The sequence below is a fragment of the Perissodus microlepis genome, chromosome 3, assembly GCF_051167445.1.
Source record: "Perissodus microlepis isolate ML-2025 ecotype Zambia chromosome 3, ASM5116744v1, whole genome shotgun sequence".
Lineage (NCBI taxonomy): Eukaryota > Metazoa > Chordata > Actinopteri > Cichliformes > Cichlidae > Perissodus > Perissodus microlepis.
Window position 1 is genome coordinate 16,686,281 of NC_140463.1, and position 27,528 is coordinate 16,713,808.

Below are 27,528 nucleotides of genomic sequence, written 5' to 3' on the forward strand. Positions count from 1 at the left end.
TCGTCTTTCTGTTGACACCGATTAAATAATTCCAGATCACATTTCAAAATCAGGGCTGAATTTGAAAAACTTTCAGTTGTATAAATGCGGATGCTCAAATCTTAGACACAAAGAGACTGGCTACTTTAACTGTCTATAGGTCTGGGATCACATGTAATACCTGCATGGAGAGCATTTTATAAAACCCCATTCACAAAAAAGGTTGGAGAGCTACAGTGGAGGATTTTAGGTGGTGCAGTGGCTGTAGATGCTTTTATTTCTGTTTTGATCCAAGTGTTGATGAGAACTGCATGTTCTGTCCTCACAGAGAGAAGCTCTGTTCCACTGTTCCCTGGACCGAAGCTCATTCTAGTCTGTGTGTGGATCATTGCAGACGCTGCTCTATTTGTTTGGACAGTGTTTTTATCTACAGACGGTCATTCTGGGTCTCACATCACAGGTCAGTCTCAAACCAGAGTCAAATTTTAACTATTGAAATTCTGGGTTAAACTAAGGAACTGCTTATATCAGCAGAAAATAGAAAAAAAGAGCATTTGTTGCATTATGATGTTAAAATAATGTTGATCAGGATAATCAGAACTCTCATAAACATTGATTATCAATATTACTGTATGGTAAATAACCCAAAAATGTAAGAATATGTGGTATTAAAATCTTATCCTGTGTTTTGAAAGAAAAAAAGAAAAAAAAAAACAGGGAGAACTTATCATAGGGTTAGTGCTCACACACACTTCAGTGGTGCCTGATCTCTCTCTCTCTCAGTTGACATGGTGGACGAGTGATTTTGAGAGTGTGAACTGTCTGAAACGTTTCTCTCTCTCATTTTTTGATCAAATTTTGATTGTTTTTAGACAAACATAAATGTATAATAATGTTAAAGAGTAAAAAAAAAATTATCCAATGAACCAAAAACCAAGACAAGGAGAGCTACAACGATCAGAGAGAATGAGAGAAAAAATTCAATAGAAAGATCTGGCCCAGAAGAAGACACGAAAGAGGAGAGATGAATGGACAGAGAGCAAGACATAAGGCAGTTAACCACGTCCTTTGATCACGTATCCTATGGGGGGTGCTTTGGGAGTATGGGATCTCTCACCTGGTGCTATGATTGACTCTCTCCCTGTACAACTATTATGAGAGCTTGGTCTGAATTGTCAGCAATAAGTCAGACTAGATCCCTGTGGGTGTTGGATTCTGCCAGGGTTGCCATTTGTCTCCAACTCTCTTCCTAGTTTTTATGAACAGAATTTCTAGGTGCAGCCTAGTGGCCGGAGGCTTCCACTATGGTAGCCTCATAATCTTATCTCTGCTTTTTGCAGATGATGTGGTTGTGTTGGGTTTATCAGCTGATGGCCTAAAACTCACAGTGAAGCAATTCACAGCCAAGTATGAAGTGGGAGAAATGAGAATCAGGACCTCCAAGTCTGAGGCCAGTGTCCTCAACCAGAAAAGGTTGGCGTGTTTGCTCTGGGTCTGGGTGTGTTGTTGCTCCAAGTGGAGATGTTTAAGTATCTTGAGGTTTTGTTAATGAGTAAAGGAAGAAGGAAATAGGGGACTGACGGATGGATTAGGGCCACCACTGCAGTGATGTGAACACATCACTGCTATGTAGGTATGTTGTGGTGAACAGAGAGATGACCATAAAAGCGAAGCTATTGATTTCCTGTTGTTCTATGTTGCTACCCTGACCTATGGCCACAAGTTCGGGGTAGTGTCCAAAAGAACGAGATCACAGATACAAGTGGCAGTAAGGAGAATTTATGTGACAGTCCTCCTATGTGTAATCATGAGAATATGAAAATCATGTAATAGATGTGAGTGGACAGGTGGGTAATGAACAGATCAACATAGATAAAGAAAATGCAAGGCAGAACTAAGTGATAATCAGGAAAAGACTGAAACGATGAAGGAACTGCTTCCCTGATGCTGAAGAGATAAAATTTGCTGTGATGTCCTGCCTGTGATGTTGTGCTCCCATCCATGTGCGCCAAGAGACTCTGAGCTGACATCGAGGGAGTATTGCTTGTCAGTAACAAGTAATCTCATATACCAGCTGAAGGACCTTTTTTGTCACATCACATCTTTGTTTCTCTACTTTTGCTTCAACGCTACATGAAGAGTGACGTGAGGTGTCAACTCCTCTCAGAGTCTATTCATTAAAATATGAATTTGAAATGTTTTAAAAGATAAAAAAAACTAAGCAAAGCAATGTTATTATGGCACCTTCTACTCCGCTGTGTGGCCTGTAAGGCTCAAGGGCATACACACTTTTCTTTATGTCTGACGTTAACTGGATAAAGGAACAGCAACTCTGCCATGGGGTATAATTGGTCGTTTTTGACTACTTTTAATTTTACCTCCACATTTCACCTTTAAAAACTATTTATCTTGCCTTGTTCGGTATCATTCTTTTCAGCACAACCTCACACGTTTTAATTTATGGTAATTTTTTTTTGACATATTATATTAACACATACATTGCATTTCATAACTTAAAATGCAAATATGAATTGTACATTTAAAAACCTATGCACACGCTTTGCAAACAACAAAGTTATTGCAGTCAAGGTTTTTTTTTTTAATAAACATTTCAAACTATTTACAGAACAATCAGATGCCCTGCATCAAATAAGATGGCACACAAAATATTATAATATATATAATATAATAAATATAATATAATAATGTATCTATTCTTTTTTTGGGGGGGTTGTAAGCAGAGAGTGCTACCACTGTCCTTAGACAGTAAACATGACGATAGTATTCAGGAAAAAAACACAGCGTATATTTTTTTTTTATCATGACTCTGGTTTTACGTGGCCTATCAACACAATTCAAAAACTGATATATAGTTTGAAGTCCACACTTTTAACACAAAAATGGACACTCAGGCTCTTCTTGGGTTGACATATTGCTATGTCATCTTAAATTGGTCATGTGATTGGTTTAACACGACTACTTTTCTTTCTCAGCCAATCAGCAGCACTCGTGCGATTGTTTTGCCCCGCTAGCTCCTGCGTTTTCTTGTTAGTAAAGGTAACGGCGTTGTAACGATAGAAATAAGAATTAGTTAGATTACTAGTTACTGAAAAAAGTAATGGCAATACTTATAATGACGTTATTCCCATCACTGCTCTTTTCCTACAAGACACTGTTAATTGTTCTGTATTTGTCCTCATGAAACCTCTATTGAGGTTCAGTCAGTATGTGAAATTAAGTAGGAAAATTGGAAAAAAGTAGGAAATCCAATTAGGTATGAGACAGTTATTTTTGTTTAGATTTGGAAAGAAAGAAAGAAATGTGATGAAGGCATGAAAAATAAAGGTGTTAGTTTTTTCAGTGTTACATTCTGGTTATGCAAATATTTAAATATAATAAGCCTTACCTAAACACTGGTCTGAGAGCAGTTCAGCACATCCACACTTGATGCTTGAAGTTACGGGCTGATAGTTAATAGAAATAGGAGAAGATAGTCTAAAAAAGGTCTGCAATAAACTTTCCTTCTTTCTTTAATGAATTGTTATTCACATTGGGTTTTCTGTTTACTACAGATACTGAACATCACCATGAAGAAGCTGACTGCATGTGCAATTTTCTGTGCTATAATAGCTCTGACCATGGCTGCTAGTGAGTATTGCAATATAATTTCCATCATGTAGATCAGTGTCATTAAACATACAAATGAATAGTACAATGTACACTTTGCTTATGAACATCATATACAGAAAACTGATGATCAAAGTGAATATTTTTTAATTTCTCTGGGTATTCAATGTGCAGAGCCCAGGGATAAGGCAGAGGAATTTTTGGCACCAGGTAAGTGACGTTTTCTACATACACCAAAATCAAGGGCGTAGATTTGGCTTTGGCATTGGTGGGGACGGATGATTCAACCACCGAACTCTGCTCTGTTTCTTTTTTTCCCCCTTTTTGTCTTTGCTTCTTGATAAAAAAAAAAAAAAGAAGAAATATACTTGCCTACATATGCTATTCTACATGCTTTTAAACTATTTAAAATTACAATTCATAGTTTTATATGTGAATTATATAATGTTAAATTACTTAAGTATTTTAGGCTTTAGTTATATTCCATATAAATCAGGTATCATACCAAAATAAAAATAGAGTCACGACAATAAAAGAATATGACTTTTATTCTTAACAACATTACTTCAGTTACACCAACATCTCTTATACATTAGCACTAAGGGAAAACTGAATGACCTGGTGGTTTTTGTCCATAAAACTACTCATCTAAGATTACCACAAAGTAACAGATCTCTCAGCAAAATTATGCAACATTTTAGGCACTGTTGCTCCGATCAAATCAGTGAGCTGAGATTTTATATTCTAAACATGAACTACTGTTACAGCAACAGACATGGACTACTGGTGCCCCACACAACAACTCACTATGTGAAGGAGCCTTCTCCACTCGCTAACTGAGATAAACTGCTGGCACATTTGTTTTACATCTATACTGTCCAGTCTCTCCTGGTGGACATGGCACACAGCAGCATTGTTTAATCTCATTTGAGTCATTGTTGACCTTAGCCATCTCTTTAGTCTTCTGAGAGCACTGAAGCTTCTTTTAGCCTCAGTACATGCGTTTTATCCTCAGATTAAAAGTATTATTATGTGCTTGATGTGCCTCACCTTTGGCCCTGGCTCTTCCCCTCTGACTGCACTAGGACTTATTGCTACCTGATAAAATAACACATTGATTCGTGCCATATAAAAAGTGAGATATGTCAATTCAGATTCTTTGTCAAATGTACACTAATGAATCAGTTTACATCAGCAGCCTAACAACTGTCATGATAATAAATACTAGTTAATCTATAGCACCAAAACATCAGTCAGTCACCTGTGACCTCGCCTCTTCACCTCTGTCCGAGCTACAACATGGCAGAGCTGCCTCTGTCACCTGATAAATAACAGTGAGACATTCCAAATAGATGCAGTCACACATGTGCTTCAAATACAGCAATGAACCAACAAGTCATCATCCAATTTCACCTGTGATCTTGCATCACCATTGCTCTCTGAGCTTTGTGTTGGTTCTTCTGTCACCTGACAAATAGGACATACATGACAATAAGAATAAAATGTGTAGCTGCTTCAGTGTTTCTGTCAAATTGTGCAGATCTTGACTCATCAGTAATGTTTGTAGGGTGAGTGCATTTTTAAACTGTGCAAACTGCACTACAAGGTGGAATATTTGCAAAATCATGACTACCTCATGACATTTTGTCTCAAAAATTAACCCTATGAATACGTCAGTGCCATTAGGATGAAATTATTGTGTCACCAACATTTTGACATTAGACATATAATTTTAACAGCCTCTGTAAACTAATATCCTGGCTCGCTCGAGGCTGCCGTTTTCTCTGACAGCTTCAATCAAAATTAGAAATGCTGCTCTGAGACTGAGATAACTAACAGTGCTGCCTGTTGTGCAGTTAGTTTCCAAAACACGTTATTCATGGGTACATACAATTTTAGACTGATGTGGGCCAAAGCCTAGCATAGCCTGTAACGTTATTATGACGGACACATTTTATGAGTGAACTTGACTTTAAGTGACTTACAGGTTTCTTTGAAAAATAATTTCTTATATCCAGATTCTTCCTCTTTGCTGCCATCCTCCTCTCCTCCTCGCAGCGCAGGTTTGCCGCTGCTAAAACTAAACAGCGCTCCCTGAAAAGCACAGCCAATCACATTGGCCATATTTGTCACATGACGTAGGACTCCAGTAGAGAACGTAATTTCACTCTTTCTGCACCGCTGGGTGAATGAGATGCTGACAGATCTCTTTTTTTTCTTTCTATCGGGTTTTTTTACTCGAAGAAATCAAATTATTGGTGGGGACAATTCAATAATCGCTGGATATTGGTGGGGACATGTCCCTTCCGTCCATGCCAAATCTACGCCCTTGACCAAAATTAAGAGAAACACCACCTCAATGTTTGTACCGTAGTGTCTCTTCCACATCCTGTTTTTGTCCTTTCTGCCTCTCCTCATCCCTAATCAGTTGTGGCAGATGTCTGCCTGTCCCTGAGCTTGTTTCTGCCGGAGCGTTCTTCTCATCAAAAGGGAGTTTTTCCTTCGCACTATCGCCAGGTGCTTGCTCAAATGGGGTCGTCTGGTTTTCTCTGTGTTATTGTAGGGTATTACAATATACAGCACCTTGATGGAGCTGTCCTAGTGTTATATAAATAAAACTGAATTGAACTGAGCTGAATTCAAATATAAATGGTGTATTCAAGGATCTGTATATTTTAAAGGTGATACTTGAATCACAAGTTGACCAGGCCTTGCCATCAGGGTCCTTCAGCTTTGTTTAACCTTCCTGCTTGTCTTCCTGTTGTAATTTACCTTCTTCCCTGATATTGTTTGTTTGTGAAATCACTTTGTATTTTTTCAAGATAACTGAGAAGTTAATATTGTTATAATTAGAATAATGTCATAATAATTACAGAGCTTACAGTTGCATGCATAGAACTAAAATCTATAACTCTGAGAAAGCCAGAATGCCCTGCATTTTGTATGCATACGTGCAGCTGTAAACTGCCAATCACTTAACTAATGTTTCATTGTGAAATTGTTACTTGTACAACTTTAGTTATTGTTTCAGTTCAGTTAATGGACAAAGACAAAGAGACTCAATAAAAGTTTCTACCCAGCATTCCTACCTCTAGTCCTACCTCTTACTCAATGTGCACCACCGATCACATTGCACCTTAAATTGAAGTCATCACTTGCTCCTTACATTCCACCCACTCATTTATATAGCGTATATAACTTGTACATGTCTGTGTAGATACTTACATTATTACATACATTGGCTGTGTAGGCACCTCTTACACTTTAAGTCAATTTTCTTTATTGTCTCTCTTGGTTTTTTTTCTTTTCTTTTTTCTTCTCTTATTCTAAAAGCGTTTTTGTGTAGAAATTTGCATGCTGCTAACAGAGAGATGCCAAAATGTGTTTCATTGTTCTTGTAACCGTGACAAGACACATTCTATTCTATTTATATGATGATTAAAAATAACATAAAATAAGATATTATCCAAAGAAACATGTAGAGCTCTTCATTTACTCCCAGCCAAGAGTCGCGTCGTCAAGAGGTCCACTGATTGTCCCCGTAGTTGGACTTGGATTAGTGGTCGCTGCTTTCGCTACGTTCCAGCACTAATGAACTGGGCTAATGCTGAGGTAACTTTCCTTTATTTGTATTGTATTTAACACCTGGTTAAACCACATAATTTTAACTGTTACTTACTTGTTACTTTGAAAACCTCTGCTCTCTGTCTCTATTGAAGATAAACTGCTTGTACATGGGGGCAAACCTTGCATCAGTGCACAGCAGCTGGGAGTACCGTGAGATTCAGAGGCTGACTGCCCCTTACGGCTACACAGAAGCTTGGCTTGGAGGAACTGATGCACCCAATGTAATTTGTTTATCATTACATACTATTTCTAAGGTGTCTGTTGAATTCATTCAGGCTCTCTACTGCATAGTGAAAAGAAACTTTTAATTTACACTTTCAGGAACCTCTGTCTAATGATATTAGATATCTCTTCCATGTTCATAACTATATTGCCAAAAGTATTCACTCACCCATCCAAATCATTGAATTCAGGTTTTATAATCACTTCAATGGGCACAGGTCTATAAAATGAAGCGCCTAGGCATGCAGACTGCTTCCACAAACATTTGTGAAAGAACAGATCACTCTCGGGAACTCAGCGAATTCCAGCATTAAGCCGTGATAAAATGCCACATGTGCAACAAGTTCAGTCATGAAATTTCCCAGCTACTAAATGTTTCAGTCAACTGTTAGTAGTATTGTAACAAAATGGAAGCGATTTAGAACCAGAACAAATCGGCCATGTAAAATCACAGAGTGGATTCAGTGGATGCTGAATAGTGTGCAAGTGACTGATTTTCTGCAGAGCCACTGGCTACAAACCTTCAACCTTCATGTGACCTTACGATAGCTCAAGAACAATGTGTAGAAAAATGTATGGAATGTTTTTGCATGGCTAAGCATTTAAAGCCTTACACCAGCACTAGATGCAGTTGGAGCAAACCACCACTAAACACTAGAGCAGGGGTCTCAAACTGCAGTCTTTGAGGGCTGCTGTCCTGAAACCTTTCCATGTTTCCCTGGTGCAAAAGACCTGAATAAAATTAGTAGGTCATTAGCAAGAGTATAGAATTTGACTGCATGCTGAAGTGGCAACCCCTGACCCTACTCAAGTAAATTTAAGTATTTTGAAAAAATACACTTGTAAAAGTCCTTGTATCGCACCATGTTCATTCACTCATGAGCTTCTGTAACATGAATCAAATGGCTGAATTGCCACTTCAGCCTGCAGTCAAGTTCTGCAGAGTCTTGCTAATGACCTACTAATTGTATTCAGGTGTTTTGCAACAGGGACACATAGAAAAGATGCAAGAAAGCAGCCCTCAAGGAATGGAGTTGGAGACCCCTACCCTAGAGCAATGGAGATGTGTTTTCTGGAATGATGAATCACACTTCTCCATCTGTTAGTCTGATGGTTGAGTCTGCATTTGGTGGTTGCCAGAATACATACAACAGAGAGCATGATGTAAGTAATACAGGTACTGCTCTGCAGTATTTTGAATCATATGTGTCTACCAGACTCCAATTTGTTCATGTAAATGGAGAGTCCTCTTCACATACTGAGGTTAAATATGGAGTTCCACAGCATTATATGCTAGAACCAATTCTCTTTACTTACTTTACTTCCCTTTAGCAGTATCATTACACATTAGACCAGGGGTCCTCAATCTCAGTCCACGAGGGCCGGTGTCCCTGCAGGTTTTAGATGTGTCCTTGATCCATCACAGCTGATTTAAATGGATAAATTACCTTCTCAACATGCCTTGAGGTTCTCCAGAGGCCTGGTAATGAGCTAATCATGTGATTCAGGTGTGTTGACCCAGGGTGAGATCTAAAACCTGCAGGGACACCGGCCCTCGTGGACTGAGATTGGGGACCCCTGCATTAGACAGTCTACATTTTCACTGCTATGCAGACGACACCCAAGTTTAATTTTCCATGAAGCCAGATAACACAATAATTAGGCAAACTGCAGGAATGTCTCAAAAACATAAATACCTGGAGGACCTCAAATTTCCTGCTGCTAAATTGAGATAAAACTGAGGTTATTGTACTCGGCCCGAAAACTCTTAAAAACTGTAGTGTCTAACCAGATGCTTTATCTTGGCATGGCATTATCTTTGTCTCCAGTAAAACTCGGTGGAAACTTGGAGTGGTTTTTGACCATGATGTCTCAATGCACATGAAGCATATTTATATATGACAGCTTTCTTCCATTTACAAAATATCTCTAAAATTAGAAGCAAACAGAGTGATGCTCAAAAAGGAATTCAAGCATTCATTACCCCCAAAAGTTGATTATGTTCATCTGGATGTAGCGTTTTCAGTGGGAGAAACATTTTGTCACTCATCCAAGTGACTTCTTCAGTGATTCAAAGCACAATATTTAAAATGAGCTCTTAATGTGTGTGTCTGTATTGGGTTCATCAATCCATGACAATTCTGGACATGCAAACTATATCCATTCGGACATTCAACCATGACCTAACTTGGGCCTCAATACTAAGTGAAAAATTTGACCTGTCTACATAATGCAATTAATTTCTGTCTTCTAGGAGGGTGTTTGGTTGTGGACTGATGGGAGCCGTTTCAACTACAGACGCTGGTGCAGTTGGGAGCCAAATAATATGTTCTTTCAGCATTGTCTTCAGATGAATTATAGAGGTGATTCAAAGCACAATATTTAAAATGAGTTATTAATAAGTGAATGAGTGATCAAAGGTACAATCCATAACGCATGTTAACTCACGTGCAGATCTTGTCTGTATTGGATTAATATGGACATGCATACTACGTCCATTTGGACGTCAAACATGATCTAACTTGGACGTCAATACAATGTTCACCATTTGAACTTTGGACTAGGTCATTTATTTTATTTTTACATCTATGACAGATGGAGTAAATTTATATGATTAATAAATGGAATATTTTTTATTTACTAATATCAGCATTTCTTTTTTTTTTTTTTTTTTTTACAAATGTCACCATTCAACATTTCTGTTATCAGCACAACACATGTGCATATGGTTTATTTATTAACAAACACTATGTATTATGTGTTTGCCTATTTATTCAGTAAATATGTATGTGGTGGGGTTATTTTACATTTTCCTGTTTAATAATTGATTGATTTATTTCAGTTAATCAAGTTATTTGTTTGTAACCAAGTTAAAGCTGTCATTTATGTGCTGAAATAGTAAACACATTAAAATCCATGTTAAAATTTCAAATATTTAAAATAACAATGCTAACTATTAAGTAAAAAAAAATGGAATTCCTTTTAAAAGGAAAAGGAATGTTTTCCTTTAAAAAAAACTTTAAATGAATATATCCATTATGTATGATTTATTTTTACAAGTATCCTGTTTAACTGGGAAGAGCTTTATTAAATGAAGTGAATGGTTGTGATCGAAGGCAGGACTGAGAGAAGTTGCAACAGAAAGTATGAGATGTTTGTGCAAGTATATATGTATGAACTGGACTATCTGCTCAACAGTCTTTGTTGATACTCACTGGCGTCACTTTGCAGAGTGGGTAGGGTTTAGGTTTTCATTTTTGTAACATTTACTTATTTCTACTTTTGAATCTTGCAGGTTCCAAGTGCTGGGATGATCTGTGGTGTAACTATCATCGGCCATCTGTCTGTGCTATGGAAATCTGATGAGTCTTTGACTGAGACTTTAGCATTAAATTCCTGCACGTATGTGTGCTAGAGTTTGTGTTTTGTTGTCGCTTACATTATTTTATTTTGAAGCATAATATGTCCTTCTTTGTAGCACCCAAGTAAAACAACAAAATGACCAGTCAACACAAGCTGGGCTATCTTAAAGATCTTAAATTTCTCTTGTTTGCTCACATCTCATTCTTGCAACATTAAAGTTTTAAGCAAGCATGTCTCTGTCTCATGTATTAGTTTAATTATCTGGTCCAATAAACCAGTCTATTTAATACATTCATGAGACATTCAGTAAACTTAAATAAAAGTGCTAAGATCGTTTATACAAATCTGTGTTTCCCTCTTTATGTTTTTGTCAATGGAAAATTGTACTTAGTAGTCAGTATAATATTTTAATTATATAAGTTTGCATATGGTAGAATACTGCATGTAATCATTTGTGTTTAGAAGTATATAGTTGATGGCATATTGAAAGAATGTCTCATTCACACCCACATCCTGGGAGCATGGGAAAGGTTGTACCTTGTCTTATTGTTTTATGATAGGATAAACGTAGCTATGTCTGTTTTAGTCTAAGTGCCTTTTGTTTAGATGAACTGCTGGACTTCCAGGCCAGCAGGTTTAGGGAAGTCTTTATGGGGTCACACTCTGACCCCACACACGCACATATACAAATCCACATTCCAATGTAATGAATAAACACCCCACCGATGTATATAATAAAGACCAGGGCAATGGGAGAGCGGACTCTTGGAGCCCTCACTTCCGTGCGGGGGTTCTGAGAGCTCCCCTTGCTGCAAGTAAAACTGTGTGTTTCTCCTCTCTGATTCGAAGCTGAAGAAATGTTTAAGAATATATCTCTTAACAGTTTGTATGTAATGCCAGGGTAAGTGGGCATGTGATGAAAATTTGATCTACTTTTTTTTAACCCCTTTCTAACTCTCTACCAACATTATTCCTAAACACAACACTCCTGTCTCCTTGTATACAGTTAAAGATGAAACTGTGGTGGACCACTAGAGGGCTCCACTCACACCCAGTGCATAGGAAGTGTGTTCCTGTGTTTTGTGGCGCGATATGCGCAGTTGATGTTGGAGACGAATAAAGAAGGAGTGAGAACTGAGAGCTCTGTGTCGTTGATGCTTACCTCCACATTGGTGACCCCTGACTCGAGCATGCAACGGGCCGCAGATAACGCAGACTCCACTATGGATGCATCAGCGGCCGCCGGACCTCCGCCTCCTGTTGCAGCTACGTTCGCTGTGGCGCTGAAACTGCCGGACTTTTGGCTCCATGACCCCCCGTCATGGTTTGTACACGTGGAGGCTCAGTTCGCCCTTCGCGGCATCTCGGCTGACGACACGAAGTATCACCATGTGGTGGCCTCGCTCGACCCGCTGGCCACCCGTCGCGCGATGACGCTCCTCCGGGACCCACCCGCCCAAGGGAAATACGCCGCCCTCAAGGAGCTGCTTCTTCGGCGCTATGCCCTCTCCGACGCTGAACGAGCCGAAAAGCTCCTCAACCTGTCAGGCTTGGGTGGCGGTACCGCGCTCGAGCTCATGGAGAACATGCTATCGTTGCTCGGGCCGGATGACGGTGGTTTCCTCTTCGCCCACCTCTTCCTCCGCCAACTACCGGCCGCCGTGAGAGCTGTCCTCGCAAACTCCCCGCTTCTGCCTGCGAAGGATTATCGCTCCCTGGCTGAAGAAGTGGATCGCATTCTCCTGGCTAGCCGCACTTTCGACGTTCACGCCCTGGCTACAGACTCGCCGCCTCCACCTGCCTCCCCCGGAGCATCCGCCCCCTTGCTGACGGCAGGGATTGCTACACGCCGGCACCGCGGAAAGAGCATCTGTTTCTACCATCAGCGTTTTGGCGACAGAGCGCGTCGCTGCCTGCCGCCTTGCGCTTTCACGGCCCAGGGAAACGGACCCGCCAGCACGCCGTAGCAGCCGCGACCGCTGGCAATACAGAAAGGCTGCTCTTCATAGAGGACTCGCGCTCCGGGAGACGTTTTCTCGTGGACTCCGGCTCCCAGAAGAGCCTCCTTCCCCCTACCGCTGCCGACGGACTAGCAGCGAACTGTGGGCCGCAGCTCATTGCAGCTAATGGCTCTCCCATCAAAACGTTTGGGGAAAGGTTGGTGACTGTTTGTTTTCATGGCCGGGATTTCCAGTGGAACTTTGTTGTTGCCGCTAGCTCTGTACCTATTTTAGGTGCTGATTTCCTGTGTGCTCATGGACTGCTTGTCGATGTTGCTAACAGACGTTTAATCGATGCTCTCTCGTTTTCTTCGCTACCCTGTTTTACTCGGGCCGCCGAGCCCCTGATTCGGGCTAATGTAGTGACCTCCGGGGATGCTTTTCAGCGTTTGCTTTTAGAGTTTCCATCGCTGTCTGTCCCTAATTTCTCTAGCACGGTAACGAAGCATGGGGTTGAGCATTATATTCCCACGGTCGGGCCCCCGGTGTTCGCGCGCGCGCGCCGCCTCGACCCCGCGAAACTGTCCGCCGCTCGGGAAGAGTTTGCAGCCATGGAACGCCTTGGCATTGTACAGCGTTCGAACAGTGCATGGGCCTCTCCGCTTCACATGGTGCCCAAATCGGACGGTCGGTGGCGGCCATGCGGAGATTTCCGCCGTTTAAATAATGCCACGGAGAATGACCGTTACCCCATCCCCCACATTCAGGATTTTTCTGCCAATCTCGCCGGAACGTCGATTTTTTCTAAAATTGACTTGGTGCGGGGGTATCACCAAGTTCCCGTGCGCGCCGAAGACGTTCCTAAAACCGTTGTCATTACCCCCTTCGGCTTGTTCGAGTTTTTGCGCATGCCGTTTGGCCTGAAAGGTGCCGCCCAGACCTTTCAGCGGCTGATGGACTCCGTTTTGCGTGGGCTGCCGTTCGTTTTTGTTTATCTGGACGATATATTGGTGGCCAGCTGCTCAGCGAGCCAGCACGAGTCCCATCTGCGCCAGGTTTTCCAGCGTTTGGCAGCGCACGGCCTGATCATCAACCCTTCCAAGTGCCAGTTTGGGTTGCCTGTTCTGGAATTCCTCGGGCACCGCATTTCCGCTGAAGGTGTGGTTCCGTTGCCCGACAGAGTCCAGGCCGTTTCGGCTTTTCCGCGTCCCATGTCGGTTAGAGCGTTGCAGGAGTTCTTGGGGATGATAAATTTTTACAACCGCTTTCTCCCCAGAGCTGCCCACCTGCTACAGCCACTCTATGCTGCCTTAAAAGGTAAAACGGCCAAAGATCCGGTTGACTGGCTGCCGGAACGCGTCCATGCGTTTTCCACAGCCAAGTCTGCGCTGGCTGACGCCGCCCTGCTGGCCCACCCGCTTCCATCGGCAGAGATCGCGTTGACCACCGACGCGTCCGACGTGGCAGTGGGTGGGGTATTGGAACAGCGGGTTTCAGGTCTCTGGCAACCGCTCGCCTTTTTCAGTCGTACGCTCCGGGATGCTGAACGCAAGTACAGTGTTTTTGACAGGGAGTTGCTGGCCCTGCACCTCGCGACACGACATTTTCGTTTTTTCCTCGAGGGTCGCAACTTTACTGCGTACGTTGACCACAAACCTTTGACGTTTGCGATGTCCAAGGTCTCTGACCCATGGAGCGCACGCCAGCAGCGCCAGTTGGCGGCCGTTTCAGAGTTTACCACAGACATTCAGCATGTGGCTGGTAAGTCCAATCACGTCGCTGACTGTCTCTCATGTGTGTTGGTTTCTCCGGTGTATGTCGGCGTCGACTACGCTGCCATGGCCGCCGAGCAACGTGCTGACCCGGATGTCCTTGCCCTTCGGTCAACAAAAACGGGCCTCATGCTGGAGGACACCCCGGTGTGGGACGGCGGTCCACACCTTCTTTGCGACGTTTCCACTGGCCGCCCCCGCCCGGTAGTTCCCCTTTCGTGGCGTCGTCGTGTTTTTGACTCGGTGCATGCCCTCTCTCATCCCGGCGTCCGGGCCTCGGTCAAGCTGGTCAGCGCCAGGTTTGTTTGGCCGGGTATTCGCAAGGCGGTGAAAGAATGGGCGGCGGTTTGTATCCCATGCCAACGCTCGAAAATCCACCGGCACACACAGGCACCCCTTGAACCTTTCCATGCTCCGGGTAGGCGTTTCGATCACGTTCATGTGGACCTGGTTGGTCCCTTGCCGCAGTCACAGGGTTTCACGCACCTTTTGACTGTGGTGGACCGCACAACCAGGTGGCCGGAGGCGGTACCCCTGGCGTCCACGGCAGCGGTGACGGTGGCCAGGGCATTTTTGTCAACGTGGGTTTCACGTTTCGGTCCCCCTGCTGACATTACCTCGGACAGGGGCCCCCAGTTTGTTTCTGAGCTTTGGTCTGCTATGGCTGACGGCCTGGGGGTCAAGGTCCACCGCACCACAGCATACCACCCGCAAGCTAATGGGATGTGCGAACGGTTTCACCGGTCACTTAAGGCCGCGCTCCGGGCTTCCTTAACAAGTGGCGACTGGGTCGACCGTCTTCCGTGGGTTTTGCTGGGATTGCGTAGCACGGTTAAAGAAGACCTCGGGGTTTCCCCGGCTGAACTGGTCCTCGGCCAGCCTCTCCGAGTCCCCGGGGAATTCTTACCTGAGAGCCCTCCCCCATGTTTCGATACCTCTTTGTTGCCTTTTCGCCCCCCAAGAGACTCATTTCCTGTTCCTGGTCCTGTGCACCACTGCCTGCCTGACACTTTTGTTCCGAGTTCATTGGACTCTGCTCGTTTCGTTTTCGTCAGGCACGATGCCCATAGGACTCCGCTGCGTCCACCGTATGACGGGCCATACAGGGTTCTTAAACCAGGCGACAAACATTTCATTTTGGACTTTGGCGGTCGGCAGGAGGTTGTCTCTGTTGACAGACTTAAGCCTGCACATGTTATGCAGGAGGATCAGGTGGTCCCGGCCCAGGCCCCTCGCCGCGGCCGCCCACCTGCCACCGGGCTGATGGATTCTGTTTTTTCCCCCAGGAGCGACCCAAAATCAACGGAGTCCGAGTCGTCTGCAGCTTTTTCTGACCGCCAGTGCCAGCCTCGCTCCCGGGCTGGGTTGCCCTCTGTCAGTTCCCCACCCCCCCCGGTTCAGCCGTTCCGGCCGTTTGCTTAAGCCCCGGGTCCTGGAGTAGTTCTGCTGGGTGTTCGGGGGGGGGCATGTGTGGTGGACCACTAAAGGGCTCCACTCACACCCAGTGCATAGGAAGTGTGTTCCTGTGTTTTGTGGCGCGATATGCGCAGTTGATGTTGGAGACGAATAAAGAAGGAGTGAGAACTGAGAGCTCTGTGTCGTTGATGCTTACCTCCACAAAACAACAAAAAATTGTCAACACATAATCTATGTGTAGAATATGTAGAAACTTATCTGTAGCTTACCGTGCCTGGGCCCATCTCTGAAAGCACAGAAATTACAAATTCAAGCCTAATCTCCTTCATAGAGAGGATAACAAAACATGACAGTAATCTAACTATTTTAAGCAAACTTTGGAGTGTATATAACAGTATTTAGCAAGGAAAAGAGAAAGACGAGATGTGTGGTTCGAACCAAGTGCGGTTGCACCAGAACAATGGAAGAAAGGGGACTGACACCACCACCTGGGGGATTTCAATCCAGGAAATATGACAATACCACAATCTGGACACTAAATATCACCATTGTTTACATCACTAACACTGGTTACATACCAGTCAGAGTATGCTCTAAATCATCTTATCAGATATAAGATAATTTGTAAAGATAATTTTGCATAACCTGTACTATTATATTTCGGGTCAAAGGTGAGCTGGAACAGGGTATACTCTGGACAGGTCGCCAGTCTATCGCAGGACTAACACATAGAGACAGAGAACCATTCACACTCACATTCACACCTTTGGGCTTTTAAATTCACCTAACCCCTCTATCTCCTATCACTACATCTCCTTTAAACCCTGGGAAATAGACAAATGTAATGGATTGTCTTAAAGAGATTAATGATTGGATGACAAACAATTTCTTGCAGATGAATGCAGACACGACTGAGTGTTTGATTCTTTCCCCAGAGAGCATCAAGCCCCAAATTAGTCAACGTCTGGGTCCTTTCTCATCCTCAATAAAAGCTACCGCTCGGAATCTTGGGATGATTTTTGATCAATCTCTGTCTTTTGACGCTCATACCAATTTTGTCATCCGCTCCTGCTTTTTTTCATCTAAGAAACACTGCCAAACTCAGGACTATTGTATCCAAAGGCGATTTGGAAATGCTTATCCATGTTTGGGGGTCTGGGGGTGCTCTGCCCCCCGGTCTGGGGTGCTGGCCGGGCCTTGGGGGCTTGGGTCCTGGCTGTTGTGTCACCGGAGCAGTGGGCGGGTGGGTGCAGGGGGGCTCAGCCCCAGTGCAGGGGACCTCTGGTGCATCGGCCCAACTAGGGGGCTCTCTAACTGGTGGGGAGGTTGTTATATCTTTGCAGGTGGTCTCCTCACTACAGGAGCTCACTCTGCAGGTGGGGGAGAGATATAGGAGAGGGGGAGAATGAGCTCAACCTGGGTGTCTATTGTCTTGTGTAGTTTGGGAGATGATTGGATGATGGGGTGGGTGCAGTTTTCTCTGGGGTGGAGTCGGGTGGGCTGCCCCGGACTCTGTGGGGCTGGGCGGTGCTGCTGCTGCGGGCCCCCGGTCCGGATGGGCCTGGGCCTCCTTGCCCTGGTGGGTTCCAGAGCGTGGGGGTGCCTACTGGGGTCAGCGGGGGAGCTGGCCCCAGGGAGGAGCCGCTTGCCCCTCCCTTTCTTCCCTCCCCATCCTCAGCTGCCTCCCCATTCCCGCTCTACCACACCCACCCACACACGCAGGGCTTGGGGTGCAGGTATGTCACCAGGGTGCAGGGGAGGCACTCCCCCTCTGTCCCCTTCTGGCCGCCTGTGCCTCAATTTTATTCTGCAACCTAGACATCCACATTACTCACACTCTCACATAACACTTACATATAGGGCCTTGGGGGTGGGCACGTTTTACAGCATCCAGAGGATGGTCGTTGTACTCCAACCCACCTCTGGCGCTGGTGCCCTACCCTCAATTTTAAATGCATTTAGACACTAAGGGTTTTCGGGAGGAGCCGTGCTGCTCTCTGAGAGGAAGCTAGTACCATGCTCGCCTGAGTTTTAAATGCACTTTAGAACAGCACACAGCAACACTACATATGAGCGGGCGTGGGGAGGTTTGAGGTCTTCACTCACCCCGGTTCTGTTAGCCGTCAGGACTGGGGGGCTGGGAGGAGGTGCTGGCCGTCAGACTGGGGTCTGGGATGCGGAGCCTCCCTGCTACTGCAGATAAGGAGGTGGTCCGCTTGCCTCCACCCCAGAGAGAAGGGTTACATCTCCTGGGTCTAGGTGCGGCTTGCCCCTCTGGGGGCGGGGGTACCTGGACCTGGGATATAGAGTATGTTTGGGGAGTGCGACTGTCTGTGCAGTGTCTATTTGTGTCTGTCTACACGTTGGGTGAGTGCCGAGTATTTGGTTGTGCATATGGGGGTGGGAATGCACGTCTGTGTCCGTGTGTGCCTGTTTGTCTGTGACTATATGTCAGGTTGGGTCTTAGACTCAACCTCTCTGGGTACATCTCAGGCCCTCTAAAGTACGGAGGCCTATCTCCCCTCACCAAACTCCCTGCCGGTGGCTGATGCCCTCAGACGTTGGTGTGTTGGTGGTCCTTGTCGTCTGGGGCTGGGCGCTCATGCATGTACCTGCTCACTCCTGGTGGCCGATTGGCGGGGCCGGGCGCCTGTGGCCCGCCTGGGCTCCTTCCGGGGGGTGGGATGCCCTCAGGCCTCTGGCCTCTGGGCCTGAAGCTCGGTCCTCTCTGGCACAGCTGGCTGCCGGCAGAGCCCGCGGGCACGCCACTGCAACCCCCTCTGGCCTCTGCTCCGTAGCTGCGGGGTGACCTCTCGTTTGGGGCTCTACTCAGCTCTTCCCAGGAGGGTGGCACGGTTCCCCCCCCTTTGGTGGTCCTCCTCGGGTCCTTGTACTCTGGGGCCTCTGGATATCTGGGGCCTGGATCTCCTCCATACCTGCTTCATACCCTGGTGGACGGGGCTATGGCTCCCCACACTCCCTAGCAGATCGTTACATGGAGAAACCTTTGGAATACAAGCATGCTGATCCACACAGGTGTACACACGGGTGTTCACAGACGCGGACTACACCTTTCTTGGCTGCTGCCTCAAAGCACATTGTGCGCTGTCTATCTTGCGTGCTGCACAATATCGTTTATTATTTAGTATCTACTGTTATCTACTGCTAGCTAGTTTATTGTGATGGTGCTGTTTTTATTATGTTGCTCTTTGTTGTTTGCTTTCTCTTCTGTTTTTTTTCTCCATACAGGTGATCCAGGTATTTTGTTTGTTTGTTTGTTTTTTCCTTTCTTCCCCCCCTTCTCACCGTCTCTTCTCCCCTTTGGTTTTCTTTCTCTCCCTCTCTTTCTTTCATTCTTTCTCCCTGTCCTATCCCCCAGTCACGTCTGTCCCGTTTGTAGCAACCGAAAATAAATTCATAATTATAATAAAGGTCAATCAAATGGACCAATATGGCAAGGCCATGATGATCCACTTGGTAAAATAAATCCGCTTGGCATCTTTCTTGGCCTTAAGACAACAATTCTGATGGCTAAAGATCCAAACGGGACACAAAAAAAAAAAAAAAAAAGGAAATGCTTATCCATGCCTTCATCTCCTCTCGTTTAGATTACTGTAACGCACTCTTTTCTTGTCTGTCTAAGGCTTCCCTAAATCGTCTCCAAGTGGTCCAAAATGCCGCAGAAAGGCTTTTATCCCACAGTCATAAATTCTCCCATATCACCCCTGTGTTAAAATCATTGCACTGGCTTCCGGTTGGGTATAGATATCGGTTTAAAATCCTCACTTTTACGTTCATGTCCCTACAAGGTGAGGCCCCCACTTATATCACTGAGCTTCTCCAACCCTACTCTCCAAACCGGATCCTTAGATCCACTGATAGTGGTCTTCTAATCATTCCACGGACCCTTTTGAAAAAGAAGGGAGATCGTGCTTTTCAAACCCTGGCTCCAATATTATGGAACAGTTTACCTCGCCCGCTATGCACCATCAACTCTGTGGCTTCTTTTAAAAACAGCTCAAAACACATCTGTTTAGACAGGAATTTAGGTAATATTCATGTGCAGTATGCTGTTTTATTGGATATGCTATTATACCCTCTTTATACTGTTTTATTGTTTCATTTAATATGCTTTTATATTTCCATGTGAAGCACTTTGAAATAACTTTCTGTTTTTAAAAGTGCTATATAAATAAATTTTACTTACTTACTTACTTACTTACTATCTCCACATTGACCCCTGCTGGCCAATTTGGCTATCACCAAATCTCGATGATGCCGTTCATTGAGACAATGATGCAGACGTGCCCCACACAAATTGTTTCCAAATGCTGGCACATCATATCAAGGGTAGGAACACCAGTCCAATAAACCTATTTCACGGAGGAATAATAACTCATGGATGTCATTGTTGCCGGAACATAAAAAGGCACGACTTGATTTTTTTTTTACACATGTGTACATGGTCAGATTGTAAGAGCACACCCCCAGCAACTTGAAAAGACTTAACAAAAACAAAAGTAACTTTTTTATACCAGACTGTCAACAATTGTGATCAACACATTCCCACACAAACAGGGAAAGAAAAATACTGACACTGTTAAAGACATCAATCTGTGACTGTGATGATCAGTGTGCTCCAGCAAAATTTTCCATCTGTTACAGTTTGTGTTGCTCACAATGAATCAATTTAAAAAGTAAACCATACATAGAAAAGACTGCTGTGATCACTGAAATATCCACACATGCCTCTAAGTGTTTTGGGCTCAGTCGGCTTCATTTTTTTGGTCATGGCCCTCAAACTTTGGATGTGTTTCGTTGACTTTTAAGTCTCCAAAAGTTGATTCTGTTCATCTGGACGTAGCGTTTTGTGGGAGAAACGTTTCGTCACTCATCCAAGTGACTTCTTCAGTCTCAGCTGACTGCAGGTTTCCCCAAATCTTATAAACAGTACATTTGCATAATGACTGAAACCAGCCCACTGAAGGAACAATGGGCTGGGAGGTCAGTTCCTTAATCATAATTATGCAAATTCTCATGACCATTGATCAACAACCACTGACCAAAACCCACTGATCAAAGACCACTGATCAACCACTGACCAAGTGACCAAGTGACCAAGTCACTTGGATGAGTGACGAAACGTTTCTCCCACAAAACGCTACATCCAGATGAACAGAATCAACTTTTGGAGATTTACTTTCCTGGATGATTGAGAATGCATCAAGACGTTGACTTTTAAGCTTTCTATGTATTTGTGTCATCAGGTTTGTTCTACACATTGTCAAGCAAAGCAGTGAGGAAGCTTTTATTGGGCTTTTATAAGCTTTTATTGTTTCATGAAGATTTTGTCTGATGTCTTGTGAGCAGTGTAGGGACTAACGTGTTATTAAGTAACGCGTTACAGTAACTATGTTATTAGTGTGGTAACGAGCACGGTAACTAGTTATTGTGCCAAAATCCGGAACGCGTTAATTGTTACCGGGATTTAGATAGGGTCGTTATTCGTTACTTCGTGTGTTGTGTTCGACTTACCTCAGAAATCGGAACACGGACCTGGGAATAATGTCACACACTCCAGTAAACGGCGTTCTGGTTAGCCTCGTCAGAGAAGTCGGGATTCCAATATGGCAATGCCCTCAAAAACGGTTGTTTTGCTAGCCCTCTACAAAAACAAATTACTACTAAACACATCTGTAGCCATAGCTGGACTCGGTGGGCCGGTGGTGATTTTTCGTTTTGATGTTTCCGATGTTTTTTTTTCTCTTTTTTTTCCGTAACGGTATAAACAATGAAAGGTGGTGGATGGCCAATGTGTAAAAATAACTCAGCTGTTTGGTGGTGACTATGGTGGAGCTTCCACAGAGGCCAGCAGGTGGATGAGGGAAAGGAGAGGCAGGAGGAGGAGAGACCCGAGGCGGCCGCCAGTCCGAGTATCAGGTGAACTGAACTTCAGGTAAGAAGTTAAGACCTGCAGTCTATCTGGGTCAGATATAAACCAAGTTTAGGTGGAGTTTATTTTCGTTATGCTGACTTTTTACAGTCAGTTACAATAACTCGTGCTGCGTACTAGCTAGCATGACGGAGTTTATATACAGCTGGGTGGGTGCTTTGATGTTACTGATAGTGAACTTTATTTTAATCATAAGGTTAGTTATTAGAGTTGCCAACCATCCTGTGCAAATGGAATCGTCTCGTATTCAAAGAAAATATTACGCGTTTTGTATTGAGGTGAAAAGGAACACAGTTTGTCCTGGACTTCAGCTAGAATGGAAAACGACACAAAGCTGGAGTTATTCTGTCGTTATGCTGCAGCTGCCTCTTCTTCTCTCATTCTCTCCCCCTCCCTCTCCTATTGCTGCTTCTAACATGAAACTGATCAATGGTCAGCTGATCGGCTTTTCTCTCTTGTTTGTTTGTCACCCACTTTTAGCCAGAAAGAAGACCCCAGTAGATGTCGCGCTAAACAACAGCAGCACATTTAAGCTTGATCAGCTGTTGTTAGAATTTATTTAATATTAATTTCTAGTATCAGCTGATGTTTGCTGGAGCCACAGCTGTGAAAGCTGCTGGTCATGATCAATGTTCCCTCTAAACTGCGCGCTGATGGCACGGTCTCTGCGCAGAAAAAATCTGTGTTGCGCACAAAAAAAAATCTAACCTGAATTGAAATTAAAGTAAATACGTTAACAATTCTGTTTGGCAGTGTTAGTCAGTGAGTGACTGGCTGCTCCAGTATGGGATTAGAACAATGCCACCTTATCCCATAGTCCAGCCAATCACGCGATTCACATTCGTATATACGCAGCTAATCAACGTTGTTGACAGGCTATGACAGCGTCCTTATGTGCCGACACCGGTGTTTTAGCTAGCAAAGCGGCTGATGAGGAGTGAAGCCACGTTAATGACAACGACTACAACCATTGGAGATGTGAGCAGGACAGACGGAACAATTGACGGAAAAAGTGTGGACTTTATACCAGTTTTTAAATTGTGTTGATAGGCCACGTAAAACCAGAGTTATGATTAAAAAAATATGCAATGTTTGGTTTTCTTCCTGAATACTATCGTTGTTTATATTTACTGCGGGAAGAAACGGTAAAAACGGCGTTTTATAAGGAAAACGCTCGAAATCACTCTCCGCCTGTGAGCAAAAACAAAACCAAAAAAACCCCACCCTTTCCTATTGGTCGAAAAATGTACCATGTCGACCAATCAAAACATGGCATTTAGTTGTTTAGGGAGGGGGGAAGTTTTAGGAGTGACGGCGGTGTTTTGAGATGTGAGAGATTTGCGACGTTTAGCGCAAATCTTGTGTAGTTAGTGTGTAGTGTAGTCAATAGTTTTGTTGTGTGTGTGAGAACTGCTAAATGTTACAGGTGTTACAGGAGTGATACATCTCCTGTTGTCAGGCCTGCAGGTATCAGGCTGTTGTTCTTCTTTATCTCATAGTGGACAAAAATTATTTTTTGGAGTGGCACAAATAATTTGTGTGGCATCAAATTTGATGCAGAACAGCTGATTGTTCTTTAAATAGTTTGAAATGTTTATTTAAAAAAACGCCTTGGCTGCATTTTTAGGTAAACAGCTGCAAAAAACTTTGTTGTTTGCAAAACTCAGTTACTTTTTTGAATAAGTAACTATATAATTAATTGGTCACTGGTCATTATATCCTGTATTTTGCAGACAGAGTTACAGGACTCTCTCCAAGACCACAGACTCATACTCATAATACAAGTCAGAGCTTTATTTAAAAAAAAAAAAAAAAGAAAGTTGTGTTTTCAAAATTGGAGTTCAAGTTATTTTTACTTCCAATAGTGTTAACATACTACACAGGTCATGAACAAGATTTTTTTTTTAAATTTTCATTGTAAGTGGGCTAAAGCAGTTAATTAAAAGTAGTCTAACATAAATGTAAATGTTGTCATTTGATTATTTTAATAAACCATGTTACTTGGATGGATTTGATGCTGGCGTGACCACAGTGCACACGTCTGCTGTTGCTCACAGTGGTCCAAGGGACCGCTCAGGGAGTTTGTGTGTTCGCTCAAACACATGAAAAATAAGAGGGAACATTGGTCATGATATCGGTTTGGATATGTGGTGAGAGGGAAACATGAAGATGAAACCAGGAGATGTCCTTACTGAATCATCAGAGCTGAACAGGTGATGGAGAAACAGGTTTAGCTTTTAGGTGACATTAATGAGTTGAAGGGAAGTTATGAACTGTTTCTGAGAGACAAATAACACCAGGATCGTTTTCTATGTAGCTGACAGCTGGTAACTGTGCAGGGGCGGATCTAGCAAAGTTTTGCCAGGGGGGCCAGGTAGGGCATTAACAGGGAAAGGGGGGCACAAAGAAATACTTTTCTTTCTTATTCTCATTTAAAATATCTAGCTTTTAACAAATAATTATCTGAATCTTACCACAAACGATTGATAGATTGACCTACATCTTCCTACTCGGAAGGCAGAATTTCCGAGTTCTGAGTACAATCGAAAGCACCCTGACTGCAGTTTCCGTGTTGGATGTAAAAAGCGCACATGACGCTGTGACGTAGGCTAAAATCATGGCGGCGGTCAACGATGGTCCAGGCGTGGGATTTCTCTCGTGGAAATATGCACATTATTTTTTCCTTTCTGTTGGTAGGTGGCACAGTGCACTTGTGGCAAGTAAGCAAGCTAGAAGACTGGCAATCTTGCTGCGTATCTAGTTAGGGAAGCAACACATTAACAAGAGAATTCTGAGTAAAACCAAAGTTACTTTCCCTAGTAACTAGTTACTTTGAAAGTAACAAGTAACTTGCAGTAACTGAGTTACTTTTGATAGAAGTTACTAGTAATGTAACTAAAGTACTAATTTAAAGTAACTTACCCAACACTGCTTGTGAGTAAACTTATTTAGTACTTTTGTAGGAAAACCATAAAGCAAAACAGTCGTCCTCCTGTTTTAATTTTTGATGCCTACATTGCCCATAATGCACCACAACAGCCTATAATTCAGTCAGACATTGGAACCATAGAGTTAAACTTACCTTTGGAAAACATAAATGCTTTAAGCTCCTCCAGTCTCCTATGCAAGAACACTCCCTAACTCCTGGTTTGCTTTTGATTTGTCAACAACAATCTAATACAATAACACACACCTGCACTGAATTAGCTTTCCAAGGGAAAAATAATTAATTAATAAAATGTGGTGAAGTAATTTGTCTATATCCATACCAGCAGCAGCTGATTGTTTGAGGGAAACATTTGAAAGTTTTTTAATCATTTGCTAAATACAGGCAGATGCTGCTATGACACACGTCTACAAACTAGCTAAACGGATACAGATTTTCTTTTTGTTTTTCTTTTGGAACTGAAACTCAAAGTGTAGCAAATCCTAGTGTTCTGAAAGTGACAGCAGCAGTGGAAATTCCCCCAATCTGCCAAATTTTAGTGCTTAAACAAAAACAGGTTGTTATTAGTGCTTAAAAACAAGCAATGATTGATAGTAAAAGGAAAAACTGAGTGGGGACATTGAGTCCTGGGAGGGAACAGCAAAACAAGTGCAAGTTTGAATCATAGGTTCCTGTGACAACTATGAAAAGTTTGCTACTACAAGTCATCAAAACAGGGCTGTTATTGGACAGAAGTCAGCAATGCAGTGATCATTAAGACAGGACACTGGCACCAAAGTGCACCTCATCTGTAATGATGAACATATCAAAGGTTTAGATGTACACGATGATCTTCGATGTCTGGGAAATGAAGAGAGCAGTGTCAGCTGTGTCAACAAATGACCACTTCAGAAAACAATTTTCAGGATCTCTGTGTTTTTTATTAACATGTATAATACACCATGTTGTAAACTGAATTGATGGAAGTATTATTATTATTATTATTATTATTATTATTATTATTTTACTTGACCTTACAGATGGTTTAGCTGACATTTATAATCTTTAATAGGTTTCCTTAAATATATGACCATTTTTCTTTAAAATTTCTTTAGAGTAAAATAAATAAAATCAAGTTTAATTACCAAGCAAACAAAAGAAACTGTCAGTGAAATGACATCTCAAAGCAATCAGAGAGGCTGTACCGGGCCTCTGTGCAGTCAAAATGAAAGTGAAAGTACAACCTTGAGAGTGACACATAAAAATGAGGGGCGAGGATATGTGCCAAGTCTTTTGTTTTTTCTGTTTCCAGGAGCCAAGGACAAACAGATACACATAGCTTCAGAGAGGGTCACGTGACTGTATACAGCAAGATGTATGCTAAAATGATTCCCCATTCACTGAATGATATTCCTGAACTTTTCTGAAATAATAATGATGTAAAGAAAGAAGTGTGCAAAATTTTAAACGTGGGACTGTTGAAGGCTTTCTTGTGAAGGCTGTTGTTCATTTTCAATCCCCGTGACTCGGTTTTTTTTAAACGCATCTGAAAAGTATTCACTTGTTCTCGTTTCACTTTTTCCACATCTTTATATGTTATAGCTTCCTCCAAAATGGATTACATTTATTTTTTCACTTCAAAATTCTAAGCACAATACCCCCTAATAACTAAGTGAATAAAAGTTTGCTTAAAATTGTTGCTAATCTCACATAAAGCGGCCAGGAGTTACTGCACATCGGCTACAACATGAAACTGACAAGATTTGAAGAGTCTTGCTGCTCCTTTAACATACCAAAGGAACTAACGCGACCAGTGGGTGATACGTGGATTGTTATTGTTACTCGCAGATGGGAAAGATGCATTTATATGCTGGTCTGAACAACCTTTTTTTCTATGGAGGGAGCTAACAGTCTTGCTAATTATGGAGGCTAACACTAATTAAACTAACACTACCAATATGTACAATATGTAACACGTGCGACCAGAAAGGAAAAAAACTTTGGATCATGTTTATACAAACATAAAGATTCAGGTAACTCCCACACTTAGGCCAGTCGGACCACTTCCTCTGCTCCTCTCTTATGCATATACACAACAAGGCCCAACGTCATGAATCATCAACTGCAGGACTGTTTCTCTCGCACTGAGAAGAGTGTATACATTTAGCCAAAAGGGTCCTAAACGTAGCCATAATGGTGAAATACAGATATAATGTATATCTGGCATATCTGGCATATACATTACATACATTCCCACATAGCAAAATTGGTATGGCCCGGACCTGGCCCACACAATGTGCTTACACATGGCCCACATACCACTAAGAATGACGGCTCTTTGGCAGCCCAGATCAGGTTTGCCAGTGGTGGCTCACACATGGGCCAGCACAAGGCCAGTTACAATACAGTCTTGATTAGTCTGAAGAGGTATCAGCTTTCAAAACATGTTTTAAAAACTGAAGTTCTGACATTGTTTCAGAAAAGTTATGTTTTCATCGCTAACCTTTTAGCAGCCAGAGGCCAGGGAAGCAGAACATCATATCACGAAGGCCCTGAGTAAATTCCCAGCTGGGAAAGTACCCAAAGAATGTTTCAGAGAGATAAAGGACAACTGCTGCCTAAGGGAAAACCTTAAGTGATCCCATATGTGTCCAGAGTTTCACAACAGATCAGACATATTTTCTTAAAACAATAGCTGTGCCT

At 43.1% G+C, this 27,528-nt stretch overlaps 1 protein-coding gene across 1 annotated transcript; it reads left to right on the forward strand.

Annotated features, from left to right (window-relative positions):
- Positions 1-305: 305 nt before the first annotated feature.
- Positions 306-11,924, forward strand: LOC146390202 (type-2 ice-structuring protein-like). The gene is made up of 7 exons (XM_084923230.1): positions 306-439; positions 3,552-3,627; positions 3,781-3,816; positions 7,109-7,218; positions 7,326-7,454; positions 9,710-9,818; positions 10,751-11,924. The coding sequence occupies exons 2-7, from the start codon at positions 3,567-3,569 to the stop codon at positions 10,816-10,818; spliced, it is 513 nt and encodes a 170-aa protein (XP_084779356.1). The 5' UTR covers positions 306-439; positions 3,552-3,566; the 3' UTR covers positions 10,819-11,924.
- The last annotated feature ends 15,604 nt before the right edge of the window (positions 11,925-27,528 follow it).

Coding starts and splice junctions, on each gene's coding strand:
- LOC146390202 (XM_084923230.1), top strand. CDS start 3,567: ATGAAGAAGCTGACTGCATGTGCAATTTTCTGTGCTATAATAGCTCTG. Junction 3,628..3,780: donor AGCTCTGACCATGGCTGCTA/GTGAGTATTGCA, acceptor TTCAATGTGCAG/AGCCCAGGGATAAGGCAGAG. Junction 7,455..9,709: donor GAGGAACTGATGCACCCAAT/GTAATTTGTTTA, acceptor TCTGTCTTCTAG/GAGGGTGTTTGGTTGTGGAC.